This window comes from Diceros bicornis, chromosome 25, assembly GCF_020826845.1.
Source record: "Diceros bicornis minor isolate mBicDic1 chromosome 25, mDicBic1.mat.cur, whole genome shotgun sequence".
Lineage (NCBI taxonomy): Eukaryota > Metazoa > Chordata > Mammalia > Perissodactyla > Rhinocerotidae > Diceros > Diceros bicornis.
In genome coordinates, this window is record NC_080764.1 from 7,184,960 (window position 1) to 7,208,184 (window position 23,225).

The following is a 23,225-nucleotide window of genomic DNA, read 5'->3' on the forward strand; positions in this document are numbered from 1 at the left end:
AGGGAAAATGGGAGGCTGCTTTGGGAGCTGACTGCAGAACAGAACTAAGTGGCCTGGCCCCTGCCGCCACCCCCCGGGGCTCAGAACTCGTCACCCCAGTCCCTGTGAGGGCTGGACTCACGGTGCCCTCTCCCTCTAGCTCTGCTCCTTCTCCAGTTCACCGTTACGTAGTTCAGGAGCTTGTGACAGGTGGCTGGGATCTAGTGCCTGCGTTGATCTTGTTGGGCTGGGGGTGGGGACAGACTGCAGCACAACATAAATAAGAAGGTAGACTGTAAAGTGCTGCGTCTACTTCTGGTCAGAAAATTAGGCCGAGTGTAAAGGAAGAGGAAACATTTGCAAAGCACATCGAAGGTTGGATGAGAGTGTGGTAACGGAGACGAGGTGGGGAGAAAGGAGCTCAGCACGCAGACTTCCAGGAGAGCTGGAGAGGTGAGAGAGAGCGAAATGTTTAGTAGCTACTTTTTATGTGCACAGGAAAATGAGGAGAAGTCAGAGGCAAAGGGGAAGATTTGTGGGAGGTTGTGGAGGGCTGGGCTGCCGGGCTGGGGGCTTGTACTTAACTCCTGAGGCCCTTGGGGGTGCTGGCGGGGGCCTGGGCGTGCGGGGTGGGGGCCGGAGCGAGGACGCTCCGCGGCTGCTGGGCTCTGAATCCTGGCGCCGCCCTGACGAGCTCTGGGCGTGTTCCCTGCCTCTCTGGGTCTCAGTTTCCTTCTCTCGACAGTGGGGATGAGAATACTAACGCTGCTGCGTGGGGCGCTGGGAGGAGCAGGCGAGTGAACTCACGTAAGTCCTGGCATGTGGCGAGCCCCCAGCAAATGCTGACGGTGATCAGATCTAGGTCACCCATCGTCTGCTCAGTGGACGCACAAGGAGAACCTTGTTACGACCTTAGGTAGGAAGGCAGCACCTCTCGTGACCTTAGAGTAAGCCGTCCAGCGAGTTATAAACAGGTGACTGCTTGGAGGCTCCCCTTGGGCTTGTCTGTGAGTAGAAGTCTAGACTAATTGTGGTAGAGTTTACCACTTTAAAAATTTTGATTACATGAAAGCATTGTCACGTTTATTTGGTGAGATTCCTTCTGATTTCATAAGTGTCTGAAATCTATTTAAATACTCTGCTTGCAAAAAAATACTGACTTCGGCAGCCACTAGTGAAGCTAATTCATGCAATTTTTAATGAGATTATATCTTGACTCGTTATAGAGGTTGCAGGAAACCTGTTTTCTCTTTTACCTAATTGGTTAACAGGACGTTAAAAGTAACAGGTTAACTTTTGTTAAAGTGACGCTAATTCTTCAATTTTTCTTATTTTCTCTGCTCTACTTTTTGCTTAGCAGTCAGACTATTACCTTTCAACATCTCTTAATCTAAATAAAGATAAGAAGTAGCCTGCAGTGAGTCACCTCCTCTTGGAGGAATGGACACTGATGAGCAATTCAAGTGGCTTCTTAAGGTTGACTGTATTCAGAGTCCGTTGTCACCAAAACCTTTTATTTTGAAATTCCAATGTTATGAGACAGAATCTCTGTCAACTCAGTTCAGGAACAATTCGCTTTTATCCCCGTTTCTAAGAAATGTATATAGAAATGTTTGGCTTTATTTTTTTAAAGATAGGTTAGGACTAAAAGTTGTAAGGCAGATTAGCACGTCTGAGTACTTGTAGCCTCACTTTTAGGACATCCTTTAAGTCAGCCCGTATTCAGGTACCTATTGTGTGCCTGTGCTAGGATCGTGAGAGAAAAATATGGGACATGCCTGTCCTCTGGAGCAGCGTGCCAGGGTTACCATGACGATGGTGATAGTGGTGGTGATGGTGAGAATTTCAGCCATATGGTATTTACCATGAGCCAAGCACTTTTCAGACATTAGCTTACTTAATTTCTACAAAAGCTAAATAGATAATACTATAATTATTCTTACTTTACAGATGAGGAAAGTAAGGTGCAAGAGGTCGAGTAGCTTCTCCAAGGTCACACAGCTAGTAAGTGGCAGAGCTGAGATTCACACTCTCTCAGTCTGTCTCCAGAGACTGTGCTGTTGACTGCCACCCTGTGACAGAGGTGGTGGGATGGTACATACTTCAGTCTGGGGGGATTCATGAAAATGTGGTGACTAAGCAGGATCTTTCAGAGAAGGGATTTCAGAACAAGATATATAATTTAATCATCTAGCTTGATAATCAAATTCTAAAAGGAGTTTTTTTTTTTTTGGTCTTTGGGAAATCTGTTTCTTCTAAAGTGTGGTTTAATTTTTACTGTTTACATATCACCATGAAGTGGATTTGTTGTACTCGTATGTAATAATAATATGTACTAGTATTATTATTAATCTTAAGGTAGCTATAGACATCAAAATAATTTCCTGACATTCACAAAGATTAAGCGATAGCAAGGCACAGAAGTTAGTAAATGGAAGGGCAGGATGAAAGGAAATTTTTGGTGGCTCTGAAACCTCTTTTCTTTCTACCTTGCCCATTTTGTGAAGGGTATCGTCCCTGTTCTAAAATGTCCACTTTCCTTTACAGTTAGTGTGGGACAAGCTATAGTTGAATAACAGGATAGTCTTGCTTTTTGCTCATATCTGTAGATTCAATATAAAGACTTCCAACATTGTTGCACTGTCATATCTTGCTCTACAGTGATCACGGTAAGTTTTGTTGTTGGGGACTACGGTATTGCCCTTACCTTGCTCCAATTTGATTGTAGGTTACAGATGAGTAGGGCATAAGCTGTGGGGGGAGCAGGAGGCACTGCAGTTTTCACTTCAAGAGCCTTAAATCCTGAGTTTTCTCCCCTCCCTGTTGGTGGTGATGTTGGGTAGGTCGCTTCCACCTGATGATAAGAATATGACATCCTCCAGGCTCCTATTAGGGGTCAAACTGGACAAATGGATAGATGACCTGAAAAATCCAGAAAGTACATATGTTTTGAGTAGAGGCACATCACCACATTTTAGATCATATCCCGCTAAGGATGCGAGACAGTGAGTCGGAGTTGTTCCAACAGCCCCCTGAGGCTCGCTGTGTCCTGTGCCCTGAAGAGACGGCTGGCTGGAGTCAGTGCAGCAAAAGTGCTGCCTGCCTGGCATGGCTGCCTGTGGTCAGGCGTGGAGGGGAGCGGGCGGTCGGGGCCATCAGAGCTGTGGCTTCTGGGAAGGGTGAGAGGGGCCAGGAGCTGCTCGTACCAACTGTCATACAACTCTGGAGTCCCACCATCCCGTGTGTCACTGTTAACAAACTCAGAACTCTCCAGGATCCTGAAGATAAAGAAACCTTGTTCTCAAAATTTCAGTGGCTTGATTCTGGGGAAGGGAAGTATTAACATGTAAGAATATTCTTTCCATTTAGATCTACAGAGTTGGACTCTAACTGGTCATGGTTTCAGTTGCGGTGCATGCAAGTTGGCGGAAATGCTAGTGCAGTAAGTTCATCTCAGACTTGTTTTCCTTCTTGTATAAACAGTGTTACACTAGTGCAGATGGTGGTGTTTGCCTGGAAGCGTTTGGGAGGTCCTACTGGGTAACAGAAAGACGTGATGGGCTTCAGAGTTGGACAACCCGGTTGACTTGTTTGTCCAAAAATCTATAAACACCTAATAAACACGAAGCTCTGGGCTAGGTGCTGGGGTAGAGTGACCAGTAAGACAGACAGAATCCCCTCTCGTATAGGCAGAAACAGAGAGTGATTAAAGACGCAGATAAACAAGAAAGTAACAGGTGGCGATAAGCACATTGAAGGAGATTAAAACAGGAGGTGATGGTAGAAAGGACCCGAGAAGCTTCTTTATGACAATATGGTTTTTTAATATCTAAGGGTGACTTTTGTACTTAGAATGCAATGCTTAGGGCTGGCCCTGTGGCTTAGCGGTTAAGTGCGCGCGCTTCGCTGCTGGCGGCCTGGGTTCGGATCCCGGGCGCGCACCGCTGCACCGCTTCTCCGGCCATGCTGAGGCTGCATCCCACATACAGCAACTAGAAGGATGTGACATACAACTATCTACTGGGGCTTTGGGGGGAAAATAAATAAATAAATAAAATTATTAAAAAAAAAGAAAAAAAGAAAAGCATCATACTGATGTATATTTGCAAAAAAAAAAAAATGCAATGCTTATAGCTGCTTATATTTGAATTTTATTTAATTTATTAAATCTATAAATTAAAAAACCTGTTCTCCAAATCTTCAAATAAAGTATATAAATATCATATATTTATTTGTAAACTTAGTAATTTCTGTGTAAAAATAACTTTTTTAAGTGTTCAGTTAATTTATAATTTTAAAAGAGCAGGTGTCCTTAATTCCGTTTACAAACCTAAGGATCCTCAAACATTTTAAACTTCATTTACAAATTCAATATATCTGATTTCTCAAACACTAGACAGGCAGCCTTACAAATCTAGCCAGCAAAACCATCTGAAGCACAGATACCCTATTTATAAGGCCAAAATGATATAGATTGAGTAAATGAAGGTCTGTTAGACATGCTGTTGAACATTAAAAGTATAAGAAATCAGATTTGTATATATTTCAAATAAAAATTATGCCTAGCATCAAGTATTTAAAATTAAAATCATAAGTCTAAAATAGTCGTTTTCAAAATACCACATTCTCTCAGATCAGTGTTTCTCAACCTTTTTTCAGTATGGCTCCCTAAGCAGAAAAATTAAATTTGAATTAGATTATTTTAAATTTGAATTGGGTTTAATTTTTCCCTAGTAGGAGAAATCAGATCCTAAGGAACACCATTTTGTCAGGTAGGGGTGAACTTTGGCGGGGGCGGCCACAAACCATTGTAATAACTAAGATTTTTTTTTACTTTCCAAAAAAACAATTTCACCCCTATTAAGAAGGCATGCCTTAGGTGTTTCAAGTATCTTAGAAACCCGGGCCCCTTATCATGATGTTCACAGACTTGTTCCTAACCTTAAGACTGCGGGTTTGATTTTATCCATCCTTATTTCTAAGCCTTCCCAAGGTTGCAGAGTCCCCACTCCGCTCCAGAGAGCGACTTTCTCATCTGGAGCCAGTGGATGGGGGGGGGGGGATGGGGCGAGGAAGCCTCAGCTCATTGGTCATTCGCTCAGGCAGTGGAGTTGGAGCCATCCTGCTTGGGTGTGAATGCCAGCTCTGCCCCTCACCCTTTGTGACGTTGGGCAAGTAGTTGAACCTCTCTGTGCTTCAGCTTCCCCGTCTGTAAAGTGTAGATAATAACAATTACTGTCTGATGGTGTTGCTGTGAGGATTTAATGGGATGATGCCCACAAAGAATTTAGGACAGGGTCTGGTACATGTGGGTGCTCAATACCGTTGTTAGTCAAATTGGATTAACAAAAGAATCGCTAAAACAGGTTTTTAGAATACCTGCTTTAATTAAGATATGAATTCTGTAATTCATGTCTACACATGGATCCTTAGGAGGTGGTTGAAAGCAGTTTCCTCTAATTATTTAAAATTTGCTTTATCACCTTGCCTGTGCTGTGGTCTCTGTTAATGAAGAAACAGTGCTGAGCAAGGCGAAGGTTAGCGTAGCTCCTAACTGGTCTGTCAAAAATTCTGGTTTAGTGGAATCCGAGTTAAATGGATTTCTTATGAATTAAAAATAGTCCTGAGTGGAAAACGTCCCCCCAAATAACCTTCAGAATGATGGAAGCAGTTTAGTAGAGAAATGAAGGGCCAGTTATTTCATTTTGTAATGCAAGTCTCATGTCCAGTTTTACCCAAATATTAAAGTTACATCTGGGGAGGGAATTCCCTTTGCAAGGAAAGATTTATTTTAAAATTTTTCGTGGTTTAAATCATTTTGCTTTTCACTAGTAGTTTCAAAAAATCCTGCATAACATGAAGTAACATTTTGAGTCCCTATGTTAGATTTAACACAGTATTGTTATTAATCCTCTTACGTTCCTCTGTAGTCTTCCTTTTTCCATCAACATGGGTGTGCCACCAGTGACACCAATGCCAAGTACAACAGTCGGGCTGCCCAGCTCTACAGGGAGAGGGTCAGGTCTCTCGCCTCCCAAGCCACGCGCAAGCACGGCACGGATGTAAGTCACTGGCGGGTTGGAGCATCTCCTTCAGACAAACATTCGTTTCGGTAGGAAAAGTGGTTTTTATCCCAAAAGTAAAACTTCCTACCTGATTCTCTTACAAGGAAACAACATACCGTTGATTCTCATTATTTGCAGAAGTTCTGTTCTGTAAAGTCACCATGAACACTGATTATCAATGCTGAAACATGGCTGCTAGGGAAAGACAAGGCTAGGTTCCTGTGAGTTTCCGGTCACAACAGTTTTGTCAACTGATCAGTGCGTAACCTTATTTTACATGTGTTTCTGTTTAAAGACACCTTATTTGTTGACTCATTAGCACTGAACTCACGGTTAACAGCACCATAACTCGTGCCTGAATGAAGCTTATCTAACGCTGTAGAGCCTTCGTGCGCTTAGGAACCCTAGGTAGGTAGCACTTCAGCGCTATGCTCAGGGGCCATTTTAAACAATGGAATTACCAACAAAAAGCACAAAAATGTGAAAAACGTGTCACTAAATAGACCACAGAAAGGACACTTGTTTGCAGTATGAGAACTGAAACAGGAGGGCAGAGCATCGCCTCGAGCTGGGAACACGCACCTCGGGCAACTCAGATTCTTTGCCGCTGTGCAGGTGTCTGTGAATGACTGCAGGAACGCCTTGAGTCTTGACTTGGGGTTACAAGTAAATTACAGCCAGTAGGCTAAGGCACAATACGGAATCCGCACGTAGTGAGGGTTGACTCTACTTGGGAGTCGCACTAGATGTGAAATCCTGGATCTTTCCTTCAGATATGGCTTGTGCATCGGGGTACTTGACTTCTTCAAGGTTTGGAAGCACAAGTTCCTGGGTTGCTACGTTACTAAAATGCACTCGTGGGCTCTGCTTAGGCACGTTACTGGTTGTGTAATGATGGAAAGGACCAATCTGTAGCAAACATGTCTACAGACAGGAGTGAAGAGTATTAATAAAACCCTCTAAAGCTGGGGGAGATGCTGAGTGGTGCTTTATGTTTCCTTCCTAGCTGTGGCTTGACAGCTGTGTGGTCCCACCTTCATCCCCTCCGCCAAAGGAGGAGGACTTCTTTGCTTCTCATGCTCCTCCTGAGGTATGTAATATGCTTCACACAATTTTAAAGCGTGCATACTCCTACAATTATAAACAGTATATATTGAAAATGTTTCAGTTAGGATACAGGCTAAGCTGCTGTAAGAAATTCAACCATGAAATATGGTCACTTAAACGAGATAGAACCTAATTTCCCATCAGAGGTCAGAGGCAGGCTGTCCAGGGTTGACTGGGGGATTTGTTCTGCTGCTCTCGCCATGCGGCTTCCATCCCAGGCCCCCCAAGTGGTTGCTCCAGTTCGTGACTGTTCCTGGGAACAGGAAGAGGACAGATGTCCAGGAAAGCCCCTTCCTTTTACAGAGAAGTCTGGAGGTGTACATGTCTCTTCTGCTCATGTCCTGCTGGTTGGAATGAGTTGTACGTCCTGTACCCAGAAGCTAGGGAAGCTGAGAGATTATTCCTAGTCGTCTGCCACTATCAGTTCAGAGCTTCAGAACTGACAAAGAATGAAGACAGTTTGTTTAAATCCAAGTTGTAATAGGGGCTTGAATCTCAGTGCCCTGTTTAGCTGTGTGCGTAGAACAGATCTCAAGGCTGTTGTGAGAATGGAATGAGTAAATGCAGATAAGATTAATTAGTACCTAGCACAGAGTAAGCCTTCAGTAAATGCTCTGAGTATTATTATCTTCGTCTTTCTGGTCCCATAGTAGCAGTGACAACAGTCCATGGTGCTTCTGTGGATTTCCCCCCGATTGCTTAGGCCAGGGAACATAAGGCCTGCAGAGCCTAAAATGTTTACTGACTTGTCCTTTAAGGAAATGTGTGCTGACCCTTGGTTAGAGCCATGGATGTTCTGTTAGGTGCTCCCAGTCCCACTGGGGAGGGGGCACTATTTGCCTACTGCTACTCAGGCCATTCTTTAACTAATTTTCAAGTAAAAATTGTGTGAAGTTGTATAAATTGCTAAACCTTGATTTTTTTTTTTGCTATCATAATTTGCACGTACATTTTATCACTGATGCAGTCAGTATTTACTAGAAATAGTTATCAAAAAAGAGGGGAACACAAAACAACAGAGGGGCTGGCCCCGTGGCATAGCGGTTAAGTGCACGTGCTCCGCTGCTGGAGGCCCGGGTTTGGATCCCGGGCACGCACCGACACACCGCTTGTCAGGCCATGGTCAGGCAGTGTCCCACATACAGCAACTAGAAGGATGTGCAACTATGACATACAACTATCTACTGGGGCTTTGGGGAGAAAAAGGGAAAAAAAGGAGGAGGATTGGCAATAGATGTTAGCTCAGGGCCAGTCTTCCTCAGCAAAAAAAGGAGGATTAGCATGGATGTTATCTCAGGGCTGATCTTCCTCACCAAAAAAAAAAAACAACTAGATATAGAATGTCTATAATTAGTAGCTGAGAAATCTTAGGAATAGAAACAATGGGCTAAAAAGAGAGATGAACAGTTTGGTGTGGATTAGAGTTGGAGATATTAGTATAAATTCATGTTTATTTTAGTCTCTCTCTAGAGAGAGAGAGAGATTATATTACATATATAGTATAGAGATTATATTATATATAGGTATAGAGATATATATATATAGAGAGAGAGATATCTAATTATAGATATGTGTATATACATGAGTTAGTACACACACGTATATATATATATATATTATGTAGCTCTGTCCACTGAGAGGGCCTAGAGACAGTGACCCCCCAGTACAACGAGCATACCCAGCACCCAGATCTTGGTTTCTAAATACCATTCTCCAATAAAAGGAACCAGGGGTACCTTTGGAGAAATGGCAGATTTTAGGGCTGGGGCTGCTGGGGCGAATGAACCTGGAGCATCTGTAGTGCTAGTAACTAAGGAGGTGCTGGGGGGTTGGGGGGGGTGAGTGAGGGCATGCCTAAAGGATTTGGGAACCAACCTGAAGAGCTCCTAGTGGTCAAAACTGGAAGTATTTGAACAACAAAATAAATAATGACAGTATTGGATTATAATCCAAAGAATAAAATCAATATCCATGAGTCCCTACTGATATAAATAGGTGATTGCATAAATAAATGGGGAGAAGGGACAATCTTCCTTATAGAGGAATTCCAAACTGTGTATATAGATATTCCTCCCTTCAGGAGGTGGAACTTAACCCCCCTCTACTTGAGTGTGAGCGAGGCTTAATGACTCACTTCCCAAGACTAGAGATGGAAGGGGAGAAGGCACCACCCTGACCAAGCGATCGAGGGCGGCATCAGCAGCGTTCAGTCGTGTTGACACGAGGCAGGGAGAAGGGCACTCCCCTCTGGTATTCTTCCCCCAGAACGAGTCCGATCAGGAGAAAATGTCAGGCAGACCCAAATTGAGGGGCGTCCTACAGCATACCTGACCAGTACCCTTCAAAAGTTTCAAGGTCAGGAAAAGCAAGGAAAAACTGAGAAACTGTCACAGCCAGAGGAGACTAAGGAGACACAACAAATGCAGCGTGGAACCCTGGAACAGAAAAGAAACATTGGTGGGAAAGCTGGTGAAATCCAAAGTCTGGAGTTTAGCTAATAATGTTGTACCAGTGATGAGTCTTTGTTTTGACAGATGTACCATGGGTGTTCTAACATTAGAGGAAACTGAGGGGACAGTATATGGAAACTCTCTGTATTGTCTTTGCAACTTTTGTGTAAATCTGAAATTATGGCAAAATAGAAATTTTATTTAAAAAATGGAGGAAAAATAAAGAATTTGAGCATTGAAACAGAGTCTTAAGAATAGACATGTTTTAATATTATCCTTCCTTCGCACTAATCTTGGTACTCAGAATGTGACTATTTAAATTATTAGGTGTTCCCCCTGCTTTGGTTGTTTTTTTGTGACTTTTCTTGCTTTGTCTGCTAATGACTTTTCTCACTGTGCTTCAGGTGAGTGGCTCGGGGTGGGCATCAGCACAACCAGAATCATCTTCTTTAACACCAAGGAACATGGAAACCACTCCAGCAAATAATGAAGGTAGGCTTTAGAGCTGTCATATAATGCTACGCTCTGGTTCCGTGGCATGCTATGAAACTATTAGAAAATAAGACCCTTGTATTTAATAAGGAAAGATGTCCATGATAGATTATAAAGTGGGGAAAAAAGATTACTGAACATGGAATATGATCTCATTTTTGAAAAAAAACAGAAACAAAAACATACACACACAGAAGACATTCTGGAAGACACACACCAAATTGTTAACTGGAGAATGAAATTACTGAGGATTTTTACTTTCAACTTGATACAAAGTGACTGAAATTTTATAATGATTATATGTTACTTTTGTAATCAGAACACAAGATTACTTTTATAATCAGAACACAAGATTTCAGTTTAAAAAACTATTCCATAAAGAGTTGATACCTAGTGATTCACATTTGGTGACTTTATCTTAGGATTATATTTATTGCTAATATATGAATTGCTTATATTTTAAAAATCACTTATGTGATATGAATATCATGGATCAAGATGTCAACTCTTTCTGTTTTAAAATTGAGCATCTTCTGTTAGCCAGAATGTTCATATAAATTAACACAAAAATGTAATATTTGACAACTAAGCAGTGAACTCATGGAGTGCAATACCATAAGTGCTGGCTTACAGAAATTGAGCCTAGAACTACTTACAGGAACTTAGTGTAACACAGAAGACTAAACAGTCACCAACCTTAAGATGGGGTGATAGTATTGAGAAACTTTCTGGCAAGGATTTTGCTGGATGGTTGGCAAATAAATGGTGTTTATCAAGAAAAGAGTCGTAGAAGAGATGGGCATTCAGCTGTTTGTGAGAGTGGAGCCATGGAGCATGTTGTAAAGAAAGGAAGGTCCTTCTTTTGTGTTGAATTGTAGGTGTCTGGCTACTGAGCACTCCCAGTCCAACCACATGTACGTGTAATGCCCTCCTAACACAGCCGCCTCAGCTCTGGGAATCATCATGCCCATTAGCTTGTGGGTCCCTTCCACTGGGCTGTGAGCTCCTCCAGGGAGAGATTCCTTTTTAAGATAAAGAACCTACCTGAGCCATCAATCGGTTTGTCATTATCCATAAGGAGAGAAGAGAAAAAGTAATTCTGAGAATTTCCTGACTAACGTGAGAAGGTGGGTTTGTACCTTCTGAAAGTACAGATGATAACTTGAATATTGTTGCTCTTACAACTTATTAGCATAAGAGGCCCATTGAGATCGAAGGTCACATGCTCCAGGAGATCCTGTAACCTCTGAAGTCCAGATGTCTCAGTTTGTTTTACTAACAGAAAACTAAGATAACTAGATGCAGAACAGGATTTTGTTCTTGTAAATATTTTGTAATCTACGTTCTTAGCTGGAGAGTTTCTCCTGAAAGTTCTGTTGTTGAGAATTCCACCTCCTCCTCCACCCGCAAGGGCGCTTTCCTCTCTCGTCTCCGTCCAGGATTTTACACGGCTGTTAGAGAGACTTGTCGTCTCAAGGCTTAACCCAGAATTTCATCCGTCAGCGTTGAGTGACACGCTGCAGTCTTGAGTAAACTTACGGATTACACATGAGAAGGAGAGAAAAAAGAATTTAAACAAATAGAATATGGGACCTAAAATACTCTGTTTCTATGTCCTTAGTCACTGCTGTTTCTCCAATGCTCCGAGCAGCTCCTGGCCCGCACTAGGTAATCAGTGAACAGGGGGTCAGTTGTTTTTCTACAAAATATCATTGTTCTCACTCCTCCTGCTCTGCCTATTTAAGTGCCTTAACTAGAGTTTACCTGTTAAATATTTATAAAAATAAACAAAGTTTCCCCTAAACCACTGTTGGGCCTGCCATTTTTTAAATAACAGCTATGTTGAGATATAATTCACACACCATAAAATTCACCTTTTTAAAGTACAATTCAGTGGTGTTTGGCATATTCACAAGGTTGTGCCACCATCCCACTGTCTAATTCCAGAACATTTTCATCACCCCAAAAAGAAACCCCATACCCATTAGCAATCCCTCCCCATTCTCCCCTGCCCCTGCCCCCAGCCCCTGACAGCCACTAGTCTGCTTTCTGTCTAAAGGTTTGCCTATTCTGGACACTTCATTTGTATGGAATCAGACAGTATGTGGTCTTTCGTGAGCGGCTTCTTGTACTTAGCCTAATTTTTCAAGATTCATCCATGTTGTAGCATATGTCAGTGTTCCATTCCTTTTTATGGCCAAATAATATTCTATTACATGGATATATAACATTTTGTTTATCCATTCTTAAAGTGATGAATAAAATAAAATTAAAATAATAAAATATTTTTTTAATGAAGACTTTAAATAGAGTTCCTAACCAGGATCATTTTTTAGGTAAGCTAGAAGGGCAGATTTCCTGGCAACTGAAAATTTAGGTTTCTATCATTGATATAATTGGTGTTAGAATTTCAACGTTAACGTATCTTGGGTGTATAGTCCACATATATACTAGGTATTTCAGAACAGTTTACTTTAAAAAATCAGATCGTAGGTAGAATTTTGAATGATAATTATTAGGGAGACCACTAACATTTTTCTTCTATAAAGGAACTGGATTCAAAATACACTTCTATTTTAATGGACTTTTAAATCAGAATTTTTATAATTGTAAAATAGAATATGGAGCTAAAAAGAAAGAGGGTCATTGACAAAATTGGAGAAGATACGTAGTACTGAGCAAGTTTTGTGTATTACATGTTCAAAAACACACTTGATGAGTATATTTTCTGCATTAATATCAATATTTTTTAACTTTCAGGTGGAGCAGAACAAGGACCAAGTGTGGATGGTCTTAATGTACCAACAAAGGCTGCTTTAGGTGATATGCGTTAAGACTCTATATTCTGATTTAGAGAGTGAGATTCGTTAAGAAAAAAATCGGTCCTGTCTTTACATTCTGCTTAGAATTCATAGAGTAATATGGCTTCATGACTATTGATCTGTTAGTGAGATTTTATTAAGCAAAAAATGTTCTGTCTTAGCCGGCTTGATGACCATGAAATGCAGCAGCCTGTATACCCAGCTAAGATTGCTGTGATGCTTTGATTTGCTAGTTTACATTGGGCTGGTTTATGTTCCCAGCATAAGCAGAGGTCAGAGCAGCCACGTCATTACTATTTACTCAAGAATTCTTAGCATTTTCTTCTTTTTCTAATTTTATAATAGGTGAACTTAATCTTTAATTTTTCATTATCAGGGAAATACAATCTGAAATAATGCATATCACACTGCATTAATTGGAAAGCAACTGCTTTGGTGAAAAATAAACTATTAGAAATGTTTGATATTTTCATCATGTATTAATAAACTTGTAGGTTAGGAGCATATTATGTGACTACTGCAATACAAATCTGAAAGAAAGTGGTGGAAAGAAAAATTTCCATGGATTTCTTTTTGACACTTGAAATTTAGTGATGTTATTCTCTCATTAGGGCTAAAGATTTTAATCTTTTGTTTTTTGTGTTTTTATGCTATCTTTTCTTATTAAAGCACATTCTCATCTTTATAAGAAGAAAAATAAGATTTTATTGTTACTGGGTCTCTTAAACATAATTCTAAAAACAGAATATATAATCTATGATTAAAATTTGCCCAGAAAATGATTTTTAAGAAACTTTATCTAAAGGCATCATATATTTTTGTGCAATTTAGAAAGTACTGCTACTAAGATAATAGAATGCTTTATGTTTCTCATTGGTTAAGATGATAAAATCTGTATATAAGTCAGGGTGGAAAAGCACATCACTGTCTGTTTTAGTTGTATACAGAATGCCAGGTTAACTTTATATTCTAAAATAATTTTGAAAGTTTTTGAAGAGTAGAGATTAACAGGGGAGTTTGTTCTAATAAACATAAGAAATGCTCCTGAAGAAATCGATGAATGGGGCGAGCTCAGGCTCCTTATTTCTCTTCAGTGTGGTGTCCAAAAAATATATTTTCTCTGAGTTTGGATGTGACATGGAAATACTGAGGACTCCATTTTGATGAAACTCTGTTAATCTAAAATACGCTCGTATACTTGAGTTTTCTGGATGACAAACTAATGTGGAAAATGTTTTCGTCTCTCATATAATAATATACAGTATCCTAGAATTTTTTTAAAGATACACTAAAAATAGAAAAATTATGTATTTCTATTGGTCTGACTTTCTGCTTTTTATTTTTTGACAGAGGTTTCCTCTATCATAAAAAAGAAACCTAATCAAACTAAAAAAGGAGTGAGTATTATGTATAAAATATTTGGTAGTTCAGCTCTAAAATAGCTTATGCACTCAAGGAAGCCACCTTTGTCATTTTATTTTTATTTGTTTTGAGCCATATTATACTAAATGTGGCTTTGATAAAGAGTCTGTGTTTTGATCAATGAGATGAATGTTATACTTAGTGAAGATTTTCTAGAATGACTGTATCAGCAGAGGCTCCGTGGGAGTTTCTGTTGTGTTTGTGTTTCTGTAAGCAATGCCATCTCATGAGGCTTTGAGGGTTGTTATCTGTCGAGCTTTCAGATACCGTGAGTCCTTCTAGAGCCCTGCTCTGGAGGTGGGCACCACGGTTGAATCCTAACTTTGTCACTTGCTGGCTGTGTGATCTTGGTCAAGTCACTTAACTTGCTTGAGCATCAGTTCCTCGACTGTAAACTGGGGATAAGTTATTATGATGCCAACTTCATAGAGCTGTGAGGACTAAGTCAGGAACAGATGTGAAGTACTTGTCACAGTGCCCAGCAAGTAATAAACCTCAATAAATGTTACTGTTGTTGCAAAAGTTTTCAAACAGTTTGGGTAGATTGTAATCTTATCTATCTTCTAGCTTGGGGCCAAAAAAGGAAGTTTGGGAGCCCAAAAACTGTCAAATGCATGTTTTAATGAAATTGAAAAACAAGCCCAAGCTGTAGATAAAATGAAGGAACAGGAAGACCTTCTGGCCAAGGCAGCACCTAAGGAAGAATCAATGTAAGTTTGATCTAGTTATAGGAAAACATTTTTAGTGAATAAAACTATTAATTAAACAACTCTGAGATTTGCTTTCCAAATGCCATTCATTTTTACATATGTAAGTGAGGAGGTTAATGCAAAGTTTAGTTTTATGGAAACTAATACGTTTTGACATGTAAATTGGAAGGGAGAGAGACTAGTGTCGAGGGAGAGCAGCAACAATTTCCGGTTGAATTTATGAGGGCAGGATTGGGATGGTGTCAACAGGAAGGGAAAGACAGAAATGTGTCAGGATGTATTTACGCATCAAAGATGCTCAATATCATTCGTCATTAAGGAAATGCGTATCAAAACCACAATGAGGTACCTCTTCACTCACTAGGGTAGCTTAAATCAAGAAGAGAGACAATTACAAGTGTTGGCATGAATGTAAAGAAATTGGAACCCTCATATATTACTGGTGGTAATGTCAAAAGTTAAATATAAAGTTACCACGTGATCCAGCAATTATACTCCTACGTGTGTACTCAGAGAAATGAAAACATACACCCACACATTCAAACAAATACTTGTACATGAGTGTTCATAGCAGCATTAATCCCTATAGCCAAAAAGTAGAAACAACCCAAATGTCCATCAACTGATGAATGGATAAACAAAAGATGGTCTATCCATACAATGCAATATTATTCAGCCATAAAAAGGAATAAAGTACTGATACACGCTGCAACATAGATAAATCTTGAAAAGTTTATGCTAAGAAAGAAGCCAGTCACAAAAGACCACATATTGTATGATTCCATATCCATATATGAAATCTCCAAAATAGACAAATCCATAGGGACAGAAAGCAGTCTAGTGGTTGCCAGGGGCTGGGGGCAGGAGCAGGAGAGAATGGGGACTGACTGCTAATGGGTATGGGGTTTCTTTTTGGGGTGATGAAAATGTTCTGGAATTAGATAGTGGTGATAGTGGCATAATCTATGAATATGCTAACCACCACTGAATTGTACACTTTAAAAGGGGGAATTTTATGGTGTGTGAATTATATCCCAATAATGAAAAGGTATTCATAGTGTGAAGCCCCATTGGACTTGGCGACTAAACTCTAAATATGTGATGGAAAGCTGTGGGTCTGGTGGTATCTCCAGAGTTTTTGAGCCTGGATCTTGAGGCGGTCTCAGTCAGATTGGCACAGAGGACAGAGAGAAGGAAGAGTTGAAGAAAATGAAGGAGAGGGAATTAAGACGTTTGTCCTGGGGGACCTGCCTAGATTGGAGAAGTTGGAACGATCAGGTAGAGCACCTTGAAGTCAGGCCGCTAGGTCTACGTTTTGTCTGAGAGACGGCAAGAGCTCCCTAAGGAGTGCTGTGATGAAGGGTGTATTTCGGAAAGTGAGCTTGGTAGTGATATCCAGGACAGAGAGGATGGAGAAGAAGCTGGAAGCCAGGAGGCCGGTCAAGAGACTGGTGTTAAGTAGACATTTAAGGCTCTTGAGAGCTTTTCATGTGTTGAAAACAGAGGAGAAGTATGGCCACCTGGAAAGTGCGTGTGTGGGGTATAAAAGGTCAGAGGAGAGAAGAAAGGGAGTGAACGCAGCACAGAAAGGAGAGGCACCTAGAGTCCTGGTTTTTATGTGTGTTTATTTTATTTATATGGATTTGTCTCTTATTTTCATGTGTATTTTTTCAGTTTTAGCCTGAGTTACTACTGATTGCATAATGAAGAACATAATACTTGTTTTGTGAGGTTGTTTTGAGGATTAACTAAGTTAATGCTCATTTAGGTGCATCAGACAGTGCCTGGGGCATAGAAAGTGCTCGATCAGTGTGATTTCTTACTGTTCACACTAGCAGTTTGCTGAGTGGACTTTGTATGGTAAGCCCAGATCATTTGAAATTATTTCTACTTGTCATTTAGCTCACAGAACATAGGGGGCAGCACTAAACTGTGTTTAGATTAAATATGGTTTGAAACACTTTATGTAAAATTTATTTTGAGTTTTAACGGTGTTTGGGCAGGAGCTCTGTCCAGATTGCTCAGGCGTGAGGTTTTCCCAGAGAGGGAGTCCAATTATTCTGAATTTGATTAGGGAACCCAGGTTGACAGCTTTCTCCGCCTTGTTCAGAACAGCCGCACCGCTATGCCTTAATCACTGTCCTGCCTCTTAGACCCATCCCAGCTCAGTTTCACCAAACCAGTGCTGGGCCAGCTATGAGAAGTGCACCTGTTTTATCCTTAAGACGTGACAATGTTATTCTTCTGCAAGTTAATTTTTTTAATGGCTGTAAATAAAGTTACTTCAGTAAACTATCAGGAGCAGCATTGTTTCTTGTATCGTCAGACAGTGAAACTAAACTGTCCATGCTGTTGCCTGATCCTTACCTTCTGGCAGTTTCTGGGCGCATCCTCAGAGGTGTCTGTGTGCACGGTCGGTAGGAAGAGTAGAAGAGGCAGAGGCGCTGCGGGAGCTGCTCCCCTGCTTGATCTGAGTGTCTTGCAAGCCCTCCCCTGAGCTAGGACTGGGAGGGGCTCCTGTGGTTCTGAGAAACAGAGTCCTGGCTTCCGGATTCCATTAGTGCTTCCCGAGCACGTCACAGCAAGCCCGGATGTTAAAGTGCATGCTCTTAACGAGGGATAGACCCAGTCTATGTCAGATGTCCTCAGAGGAACTTTCCCGTCTCATATCTTTCTAGTAGAACTTTTCCATTCCCATCCATTCATCTTCTCCAGAAGACTGTTGCTACAGTTATATCAATTTGTGATTTTAGACAGATCTGTTGTTTTCCTCCAAAAATTATACCTGATTTCGAGTATTATTTATTTTCTGAGTAATAAAATGGGTCTACGTGTTACCATAGGAATTATTCTTGTTCTGTAGGAATAATAGTAAAGAAAGCAAACTGTCAGAGACAAAACAAAGAGATCCCGCTTGGCTCATTAAAGAAGAAATCAGCAAAAGCAAGATTATTTTTTCCTAGTGAGGAATTCTGTTGTCGTTCCCTGTTACTACACAGAAATATATTTATATTATTATGGAATTCATACAGTGCCTTTCTTGTGAGGAATTCGTGACATTTTATACCATTTTATAAAATGGATGGTAGCCTACAAATCCTGATAAGGGAGGTATATCACTTTGCAGGGCCCTGAAATTTTGTTGCTATCTTACTAATATGATAAAATACTCTTGTTATTGCTAAGATAGGCATAGTTTTGTTTTTTTTTTTTGATTTTAGAAAAACTCTGAGAGATTTTTTTTATTGATGTTTTAATAGTTTATAACATTGTGAAATTTTTGGTTGTCCATTTTTGTTTGTCCATCACCATATGTATGTCTCCTTTCACCCCTTGTGCCCATCCCCCACCCCCCACCCCCACTGCCCCTGGTAACCACAGTACAGTTTTCTCTGTCCATGTGTTGCTTTATATTCCACATATGAGTGAGATCATACAGTGTTTTTCTTTCTCTCTCTGTCTTATTTCACTTAACATAATACCCTCCAGGCCCATCCATTGTTGCAAATGGGACGATTTTGTCTTTTTTTATGGCTGAGTAGTATTCCATTGTATGTATATACCACATCTTCTTGATCCAATCATCAGTTGAGGGACGCTTAGGTTGCTTCCACTTCTTGGCTATAGTGAATAATGCTGCAATGAACATAGGGGTGCATAAGCCTCTTTGGATTGTTGATTTCAGGTTCATTGGATAGAGTCTCAGTAATGGGATAGCTGGATCATAGGGTATTTCTATTTTTAATTCTTTGAGGAATCTCCATACCGTTTTCCATAGAGGCTGCACCAGTTTGCATTCCCACCAGCAGTGAATGAGGGTTCCTGTTTCTCCACATCCTCTCCAACATTTGTTGTTTTTTGTCTTGGTGATTACAGCCATTCTGACGGGCGTGAGGTGATATCTTAGTGTGGTTTTGATTTGCATTTCCCTGATGATTAGTGATGTTGAGCATCTTTTCATGTGCCTATTGGCCATCTGTATATCTTCTTTGGAGAAGTGTCTGTTCATTTCCTCTGAGATAGGCATAGTTTTTAATGAAAAATTAAGTATTTATAACATTTTTAGAAATCTGAGAGTAAGGGACAGTGTATTATACATCTTTTTACCCCTTTGGTGCATTATTGGTAATAGGTATTTGATAAGTAGATGATCGGTATCTGACCGGAGTGCAGAAGAAAACGTTGGCTGAGGAATGACTACTCCATTTTAAATGCTCTCAGAAGCCCGGTTACATAAAGAGACCATACAGGAAATTTTCTTGTAAACTGAAGAATCCTTTTGCAATGAAGTAACCCCTTCTTAATTTATCTAGTCATGTGCTGCCTAACGACGTTTCGGTCAACAATGGACCACATATACGGTGGTGGTCCTGTAAAATTAGTATCGTATAGCCTAGGTGTGCAGTAGGCTGTTCCATCTAGGTTTGTGTGAGTCACTCTATGATGTTTGCACAACGACAAAATCACCTAACGACGCATTTCTCAGAATGTGACCCCGTTGCTAAGCAAAGCATGACTGTATTTGTAAAGTCAAATTTATATATATTTTTATCTTAAACCAGAGCAAACCAATGAGACTAACCTTGTACTTTTGATATGTAATGTGGAAGTATAATAAAATATTAGTCCAAGTGAGAAATTCTGCTTTTTACTATCCTATATAGAAATAGTTTTGGTACACATAATGTTATTACATGATAGGTAGTATAAATTATTATTATATGATAGTAGGTAGTATAAATTATTATTATATGATAGTAGGTAGTATAAATTATTATTATATGATAGTAGGTAGTATAAACTAGAACAGTAATGTAGGTTCAGCAGCAACCAAAAAGTGGCTGTAAACTCATTCAAATTTCCTTGAGCATCTACTGAAAAAAGTCCTTTAGAAAAAAAATGCCAGCTACCTTCATAGTTGTTAATTATGGAAAGAAGCACAAAGCTAAAAGTACACGTGACATGTTTGATTTTGCTGAGTATTTTAAATTAAGAACACAGAATTAAAGCTAAATTAAGGAGCATTTGGTTTTTCTGGCAGTGTTTCATCGTTACGATTAGCCTATAAGGATCTTGAAATTCAAATGAAGAAAGATGAGAAGATAAACATGAGTGGCAAAAAAAAGATCGAGTCAGAGAGACTGGGCATGGGATTTGGAAGTAGCAGAAGGTATGTGAGACTCTGCTTTCATGGATTTCAGAGTGTAAACCAGTTTGCTGATCATGAATGGATTTTCCTTGTTAATTCAACTTTAGAAGTATTTTCTCATTGTTCCTTCCTTTCTTCAATTGTTTGCTTTATTCTAGTATTCAATATAGCATAAAAATTCCTATTTTGATTCTTAGAAAGAAGGAAATAAGGGGCCGGTCCAGTGGCGCAGTGGTTAAGTGCGCACCCTCTGCTTCGGTGGCCTAGGGTTCGCAGGTTTGGATCCCGGGCGCGCACCGACGCCCCGCTTGTCAAGCCATGCTGTGGCGGCGTCCCATATAAAGTAGAGGAAGATGGGCACAGATGTTAGCTCAGGGCCAGTCTTCCTCAAGGAAAAAAAAAAGGGGAGGAAGATTGGCATCGGATGTTAGCTCATGGCTAGTCCTCCTCACAAAAAAAAAAAAAAAAGGAAAAAGGAAATAAGTCTGACTTGTCATTAGGTGGGTCCCACAAGCATAGCTGATAATGTGACTGTATTTTGTGTAATTAGTTACAGTCCTCACTAAGGTCCAGTATTCTTCAATGATTATACCAAAAAGAAAATGTTTTTATTGCTCATGTTTTTAACTCCACTAATAAATTTACTTTTATTGAGAGTATAGATTAAAATTCATTCTTTCGTGAACACAAGTGTCTTCATGAACTAACTAATGTAATTTTTTCCATTTTATTCTCTATTTCCTCAAGTGGTATTTCACATTCGGTAACTTCAGATATGCAGACCATTGAACAGGAAATACCAGTCCTAGCAAAACCAAGAAAAAAGTATAATGATGACAATGATGATTCCTATTTTACTTCCAGCTCAAGGTAATCTGTTAAAAATCATCCTTAAAGTGTTGTTATGAAAAGCAGTCGGGGGCTGGCCCGGTGGCGCAGTGGTTAAGTGTGAGGTTCGCAGGTTCCGATCCCGGGCGTGCACTGATGCACTGCATGTCAAGCCGTGCTGTGGTGGGGTCCCATATAAAGTAGGGGAAGATGGGCATGGATGTTATGCCAGGGCCAGTCTTCCTCAGCAAAAAGAGGAGGATTGGCATCGGATGTTAGCTCAAGGCTGATCTTCCTCAAAAAAAAAAAAGAAAAAAGAAAAGCAGTGATTAGTATGGACTCATTAGTTTATTTGCATTAGGGGCAAATACAAGTCAGTTTACTTCATTGTTTTTAAAAGCTTTGGCTGGAGTCAAGGGTGTCGTTTGGAAAAAAATTGGGGAAAACATTCGTAAGTAGACAATGTTTGCTGATATTAAAATGTTTGATAGTAAAATCAGCAACCAAGAGTTAGAGATAGGAAAGTTGCGTTTATCTAAAATGTGAAATTGGAGAACTATCCAGAATCCTGAAGGCATCGTTTGGTTGTTTAGTCTTATTCCAGCGGCTGGAATAGCTCACAGCTGTGCCTCTGGCAGATTCTTTTGTTTCAGAATACCAGCTTCTGGAGTCTCCAACTGGCAGGATATAACATTAAATAAACACTGTTTGTGTGTGCGTGTTTGTGAAGGAAAAGCGCTGTTGCACTGGATGGGGTCCCAGGATGAAGCCTCGGTTCCTGACCTTCTGCGCGCGCTGTCTGATTGGGACAAATTGCCTAACTCCAGTGGCAAGCTGACCACGGAGAGGGCCGGGTTCAGGTTCAAGCAGCCTGCAGGAGCAGGGAGAAAAAGTTTAAACTGGAAGCAGCTCACTTTGTGAGGTTCCTCAGGAACCTGACCAGCACAGGGAGAGGCCTGCGAAAAAGGCACCGAGTCAACCTGGGCTGTTACTGGACGTGGGCGCCAGCTGAGAAGCAGAGGGTAGGAGTGCAGGCCCAGGAGCCCTGAGGCCTGGATTGAATCCTGCTGTGCCACTGAGCGACTGTGTGACCTTGGCCAAGTTATTTAAGCTCTCTGGGCTGCAGCTTCCTCTGTAAGTTAGGGATCCTAGCAGTATCTGCCTCACAGGGTTGTGTGAGGGTTAAAGGACTTAATACGAATAGTGTTTGAACAGTGCTTGACCATTTTTAATGTTCTGTTAGCTGCTGTGATTATATAGAAACTCAATTCAAGGACTTGTGACTCCATCTGACTGTTTAATTCCTATTGTTAGATACTTACGTTACCCGTGTCCAGGCCCAGCTTCAAGTTTGGCGTGTGGGAAAATGGAATGTGTGCCTGGCAGTAATGGGCGGTGCTTACGAGGAGGCTCCATCACTCACTTCTCAAAGGGCATTACCGTTGTCTGGCAATTACACAGGCTTAAAGCGTTTTCCTATATATAACAGATACATATTTCATGTATGTAGCAGATATAAACACGTGTTAACTATTAACTAGAATCTAATTGTGACATTGTATATTCTCCTATCAAAGCTCATAGGTAAGGAATTGTATACAGAGTACTGTCCTTAAAAAATTCTCCTAGCATAGCTTCAAATTATTTCAAGTCCAGATCTTTTACCAAAAGATGTTAGCACTTTAGTGATGTTCCCTGTTAGTACTTCCAGAGACGGGGATGGTTTTATATTTGCCTCTGGTGAGTAACCTGTGCAACACACCAGGTTTCAGTTTACTCAGAGGTAACTCCCAAATCATGCCTTCTAAAAGTATTTAAATACATTTTTTACAGGACGAAATTAAATTTTAACTGGATTTGAAAGCTGCATACATGTCAGATCATTTCAGAGATGCACGTTAAATGCGGGAATGAGTCTGAGTCAGAGGGAACTCTGGGTAGTGTGGGGTCTGCATTCGCCTGTTTGGCTTCTCCACAGCACCTTTTTAATTATTTCACCGCTCAATAGCATCTCTTGCAGATGAGAGCGTAGGAGAGTAAAGAAAGGAAATTTCAAGTTAAATCAGTACTGCAGCTCGGTAGCATGGTTGGAAAGAGAAACGGCTGCAAGTGAGGTTACCCACGTATTGGGCCCAGAGAAACTTCTGCAGAGCATCACCACCTCCAGGTCACTTCGAGGCTCCCGTGGGGCCTTATCTGCC

At 40.6% G+C, this 23,225-nt stretch overlaps 1 protein-coding gene across 1 annotated transcript in view; it reads left to right on the forward strand.

The window, feature by feature from the left end:
• The window catches only part of ARFGAP3 (ADP ribosylation factor GTPase activating protein 3), a 55,783-nt gene that overhangs the window by 8,725 nt on the left and 23,833 nt on the right, over window positions 1–23,225 (forward strand). Inside the window, exons 3-11 of the mRNA XM_058568209.1 lie at window positions 3,349–3,421; window positions 5,910–6,041; window positions 7,051–7,134; window positions 10,006–10,093; window positions 12,854–12,913; window positions 14,266–14,312; window positions 14,905–15,047; window positions 20,089–20,217; window positions 20,944–21,066. Of these exons, the coding sequence (XP_058424192.1) occupies window positions 3,349–3,421; window positions 5,910–6,041; window positions 7,051–7,134; window positions 10,006–10,093; window positions 12,854–12,913; window positions 14,266–14,312; window positions 14,905–15,047; window positions 20,089–20,217; window positions 20,944–21,066 (879 nt within the window). The remainder of the gene's footprint in view (window positions 1–3,348; window positions 3,422–5,909; window positions 6,042–7,050; window positions 7,135–10,005; window positions 10,094–12,853; window positions 12,914–14,265; window positions 14,313–14,904; window positions 15,048–20,088; window positions 20,218–20,943; window positions 21,067–23,225) is intronic.